This window comes from Salarias fasciatus, chromosome 18 (assembly GCF_902148845.1).
Source record: "Salarias fasciatus chromosome 18, fSalaFa1.1, whole genome shotgun sequence".
In the NCBI taxonomy this organism is placed as follows: Eukaryota; Metazoa; Chordata; class Actinopteri; order Blenniiformes; family Blenniidae; genus Salarias; species Salarias fasciatus.
The window spans coordinates 11,528,212-11,534,211 of record NC_043762.1 but is presented as its reverse complement, the minus strand read 5'-3'; the positions used below and the strand labels follow the sequence as shown (position 1 = coordinate 11,534,211).

The window sequence follows — 6,000 nt, the reverse complement described above, 5'->3', positions numbered from 1 at the left end:
GATATTAAACAAGCTTAATATGCGACATAAACTTACAAGCAGGGCAAACTAATGATGAGCTATAGTGTTTGAATTTATCTACCAGTGGGAGAAGAGAAGAGCTTTTTTTTTTTTTTTTCTTTACAGGGAGCAAAGATGTGTGGTGGGGGAAAAAAAATTGGAAAAAAGAGTCACGAAAAGCTGTTTTTGCTATTGATTTCTTTTGATAATTCTTTGTCAGGAGCAATTGTGGGCCTTTTCATTGGCAGCGCAATTTGCAGCTCCTCTCCTCTGGTTTTCGCTTCTCTTCTTTGTTGTCACGATCATTATGCAGCGTGTAATAACGGGGAATTATTTGGCCCATTGTTAACTCTTACTAGTCAGGTAGGGAAAAAAAGAAAAAAAAAACGCAACAGGCCCATTATCTGGAGCTCGCTGGTGTCTGGAAATGAACAGCGAGCGGCAGTGGAAGCCGCGCTCTCGCTAACGCCGTGGTTCTTAAGCACTCGGTTTAAACAAGAGACTTTTATCATACACACACTCACACACACACACACACACAAGAAAAAGAAATCTTTAGTCTCCAGTTGTTTGTTGAAGGATGTGCTTCTCACATGCTGGATTAAATAGCGGTCCAGGGTCGGAATTGTTGGAGGCAGTCGTTAAAAAGACAGCAGGAGCGTCTGTTGCCTTCCATTCACGGCGGCAGGCGGGAGAAGAAGCAGAAAAAAAAAAAAAAAAATCCCCCCATACAGCAAACGGTGAGCTGAGCTGTCTGGAGACATCCAGACTGCTCTGCTAAACAGGACTTTATGCATTCCACGCACTCCTGGGCACAGATGGTGGAACAAACGCTTGTGATTATACTTTTCATCGAGCACACTGATATGCATGTTTATGCCTTTCCACAAAAAAAAAAAAAAGGGAAGAAGTATGTGATATACACTTTCAGCTTTTATATTTTTCTGTTTTTCTGTTGGGTTTTTTTTTTTTTCGGTTTGGGTGGAGCTTGAACGGTAGCCATAAATAATGCCTTGAAGAAGATAGATTATCTCGTGGAAATAAGGGTTTTCAGTGGCTTGTTTGGCGGATGCTTTAATCCACGGGTATCAAACCGTGTGACGTGACGCTCGGAGGGCCCGCGGGGTTGTTCCAATCAAACACTCTGCCAGATCCAGATGATTGTGCAGATTAGTTTCTGTTTTCTGTCTGATCAGTGAAATCACCTGAAAGCACACCACCTCTGCTGTGGCAGTCGCCTCCATTACTGACTGCCGCACCTTTTGCAGCACGGTGGATGAATTTACCATTTCACTCTGGCCCTGGCAGCACCATCTTTTTTTTTAATCATGCAAAGTCAAAAACACACGATAATGATGAACAGCCAAATATTACAATTTTTTTTTTTTTGACAGTTCAGCAAACTAGTATGAATATTGTTGTAATAATTGGAGTTTTTTTCTTCTTCTTTTTTCCGCTACAGAGTAGTCAAATCAACCAGATTCCCACCAAGTACAGCCAGGCCGAGTCCACCAAGTTCCTCATCCTCACCGTGGTGTCCATCCTCTGCATCGTCGCCGTGCTGCTGGCCTCCACCGTGGTCTACTGCTTCCGCCATCGCTCGCACCAGAAGATCAAGGAGAAGCTCACCAACTTAGGGACGGACACGGGAAGCGATGCTACCGCCACCTACCAGGTAGGAGGTGTTACTGCGGATTGCTGCTGCAGAAAGGAACCACTGGTACACATCTAACAGGATGCTGCATGTTTCTTGGTGGAAGCTGCTTCTGTAGACAATTTTGGAAATGAATATTTTTATTTTCATCATGTAGAATTATGCAAAAATCTGTTGGCTTGGGAGCAATTAGCAAAAACCCCGCTCAGAATAGGCCTTTGTTTCCTAATCGCCCCTTCCCCCAAGACTCCCCCCCGAAAGGCTCCGGACCACCTCACCAAGCAATGTTTGGTCAAATCATTACGGTGAAGCCAAATAGCAATGGACACATCCACCGGCATGGGCAATTTCATTTGTCTGAAATATTCATCAGAGTGTCTTACTATGAGGTTTTTGACAATTCAGAGCAGAGCAAGTCTCAAGCTTCAGCTACAGGAACCCCCACCAGGAGGAGTTCAGGGACCCCGAGTTAGGAACCAATGAGTTAGACAACCACATCAACTGTTTATCAAATACATCTTGTCACACAAACGGTGTTGGAGATTGAGACAGATATGGCTTGATGGGGATTTATGTGCATTGTGGGCATAAAACCAGAGTAAATTACAGAATGTCCATTTTCAGACAACCAATGAGGAACAGGTCATTTGACTGCAGTACCAACTAACTACACACAAACTCACAAGACCCAACCAATACAACCGGAATTATAACTTTTAATAGCAATAACTGATAATAATAATTATTATATTTATTCTTTTTTTCCATGTAGATCATTTTTCAATATTCAAGACCAGACATATCAACTCCATATTTGTTTATCCCTAACTTTAATGCAAATAGTATTTAAAATATGTTGAGTTTCCAGGTAATTTCCACTAAAGGGAATTTAATGAGAGATGTGTTCAGTGTTCTTGTTTCCTAATAAGCATGTCAACATGCCATTAATGAGTCTGAATGTCATTAATGCATTGTTTTCTGCTACCTTACCTTGTCCTGCAGCTTATATAGAGATGTAAAGAAAAGAAGTGTGTTCCTGCTTCTCGTTCCACATGTTCAGCTTCATCAAGTCCATCCCATTTTCACAATGTCGCATCTTAAGTGGACCAGTGGTTGATCACCGATTTGATGTGGTCTCCAGCTGTAATTTGTTGTTAAAAGCACGCCGAGATATCAACCATCCAACAGGTTTTCCAACACAAGTTATTTTCCACCCCCCACCCCCCCAACCCCCTGCCTGTGCTTGCTGTAATTATCCTTTGGCCAGAATAGCCAAGTGTGAAATTTAATTTACAGAATCCAATATTAAGTGGCTTTTTGAGCAAAGAATTAGATTGAGATTTTTCCGTCACTCTGCCTGACCTTTTCCCCGCCATGTTTTTAAATGAGAGTGGTCCTGTGAGCATTGATTTTATAATGAGCCCGGCCCGGCCCCTAAGTGCTTACATTTTATGCTCTTCTCCGGGGGTTTTTTTTTTAAATTTTTTTTTTCTTAAACTCCTGAAATAGACTGTGTTGCTGCGTCAAAGGTTTACCTCCTCACTGGGGAGCTGTGCGCGTTCATGACGGTATTCTTTCTGCTATTGTTTGAGGGAAGAGGTGGGAAAAAAAACAGGTGGAAAAAGAAACCGAGCAGGAGACAGAAAACAGTTTCTCAAAGTCATTTCAACATGTCCAATGACGGGGTGACATTTCAGCTGCACACCTTTCTCACTCTCTGTGAAATATTTGTTTTCCCCGCGTGTGAGAAACTTATCTCCTCAGTTACTTGCCTCCAAGATCACTTTAAGCCTCTAATTGGAAAAATGCTAATTAAAACTCACACATAAGACTGTGTTTACGCATTATTTATCTGATTAATAGCGAAGGAAAAGCCTCGGTGTCGCTGGTTCTCGGGGAGGTTTGCTCAGCCCCTGGTTTTCACTCAGACTCCCTGAGCCGCTGCAGTCGATTCCCCTCCCCGCCGTCGTCTTTATCGGATCTGGACGGCGGCGAGCCGCCGTCATCCTCGGTGGAAGAGCTCCACGTTCAGCTCCGTCTCAGCAGCGTAAGCCTCGTCTCTTTGTCAGCGCCGCTGTGCAGAGGAGTTCCCTTCGCTGGGTTGTGTGTGTGTGTGTGTGTGTGTGTGTGTGTGTGTGTGTGTGTGTGTGTGTGCGTGTGCGTGTGCGTGTGTGCGTGCGCGCACAGTCTCCAAGGCTACATGCAATTAAAGCAGACAGGAAGCAGCAGGCTGCCTGACGGCCTTACTACTGCAACTCCTTCATGCTGACTGTCAAACACACACACACACACACACACACACACACACACACACACACACACAGACACACACACACACACACACACTGTATATGCATGTGCACACTCAGTAGCTCCTGCATATTAATGATTCTTGCCCTTGGCGCATTTGTTTGAGGCCTCACTTCACACCCTTAGACACACACACACACACACACACACACACACACACACACACACACACACACACTTGCTTCGATTCATGTCAACGCGCCGGCAGCTCCTTTTTCAATCCCCTCCACCTTTGGCTCCCGGCGCCCCGGCCCTCGTCCTGTCAGTCAGGCGGCCCCGGTGCAGCCGCGGCGCGGGATTGGCCGGCGCCGACAAAGGAGACGTTGACTGACAGGCGTCGACAGCAGAGCGCGAGCAGCGTGTCGGCGCTCTGGGCGGGGACGCGGTCCACGATGCTTGTCAGTCAGTCAGCGCCTGGATTGCTCTGCCGCCGACATGGGAGTCGAAAACGTCGCCTTCAGTTTATCTTCGCATCTGATTTAAACTTCTTCTTCTTTCTTTTTTTTTTTTTTTTTTAACTTCACACTCAGAGCTGAAGAAGCTCTAAGCCAGCAGCGGGAGATCATCACACCTGATTGCAGCCAATCTCAAACTTTACACGTGGATTTTTCTCACAAATCAAGAGATCTTATCTGGAAGCAGCATTATCTCATTTCAAGATATCAGCACCCGAACCATGAATTTACTTGAAGCACCGTTTTGGAAACCGATGGAGATTATTGGGAGTTTTTGAGACTCAGGACCAAATTAAGTGACCGGCCACTGAGTTGCCTATCTTCTCCTCTTTGTTGCCTGCTTCACTCCGATTCTGTCCCTGTGTCTCAATTCAATTTCAAGGACTTTCTTTGGCTCGATAGCATCTTTACGCTGCCAAACAATAAGTGGAAAACACATTTCCAGTACATCTCTATTTAGATTAAACAAGGAAACAATAACTCTGGTTCAGTGGCTGTCCTACTCCTCCTTTCTCGGTGTGTCCCTTTATTCTGCTCCTCTTTCATTTCCCCCTCTTTTCTCATACTCTCCGGTAAACACTATGGTTCTCTGATAACCTGATGAAACAATTGTAATTTGACTCATGCGGTGCAGTGTGTTTTAGGAAATCTCTCCAAAAAATGAGAAAATGTTGGAATGAGTACCAGAGCCATTAAGCGGGACTCAAAATATCAATAATATGGGTCTGAGTAGGATATCTGATGGATTATTATTTTCCAAGGAAGGGGGGAAAATGAATTTCCTATGCAATTTTGATTGAAACAAAAAGAGAAATTACTGTTTTTAAAGTCTAAACCAGGAGTCATGTTCAACAAATTTTAGTTGAGGGACCAAAAACAGTAGACATTACCACCAAAACTGACCACAATCTTAACATAAAGCCAATTTTAATGATACTGTCTGGTGATTCAGTGAAATGTTTTTTCAGTGAAAGCTGTTGCATTATTCATGTTTTTACAAACTCCCTCCCTCTTGTGCTTGAGCCACAAATCACACCTTGGTGATAAGCTAACCAAGCAGGTGGATTTATAAACAGAACTACTGTGGAAAGCTCCTTTTATTCATTTTCTACAGCCCTTTATCTGTATCTGCATATGGATGAAAAGAAGCCAACACCACCGAACAAACCGACAGAGTGAGAGAGAAAGACACACATGCACTTACCTATGGATAATTTAGATCCACCAATTAACCAAAGAAGCCTGTCTTTGAATTGGAAGAAGAAAACCAATTACCCGGAGGAAACCCAGGCGCACACTGATAGAAAATGCAAACTCCACACAGAGAAGCCCCATTAGAGTCAAGAAAGCCTGAATTTAAATCAAGGTCTCCTGACCAGGACGAGGAAGTGCAGCCCCCTGCATGAACTTCTCAGTTCCTGTGTGGTTTCTTTGTACCATTGTTCCTGAGTAAAATAAGGATTTTTGTTGAACTGCATCAGAAAATGTAGCCTTATCTATTATTTTGTCAATCCAATTGTCATATAAGGAGTGCTGATCCTTTACACTGATTCTCTGAATGTAAAAGTTTAACATTTTCAA

General features: G+C 43.7%; 1 protein-coding gene across 1 annotated transcript in view; it reads left to right on the top strand.

Moving 5' to 3' along the window:
- Nucleotides 1-6,000, top strand: part of LOC115405962 (receptor-type tyrosine-protein phosphatase N2-like) — a 184,160-nt gene that overhangs the window by 133,864 nt on the left and 44,296 nt on the right. Inside the window, exon 13 of the mRNA XM_030115780.1 lies at nt 1,463-1,675. Coding sequence (XP_029971640.1) covers nt 1,463-1,675 — 213 coding nt within the window. The remainder of the gene's footprint in view (nt 1-1,462; nt 1,676-6,000) is intronic.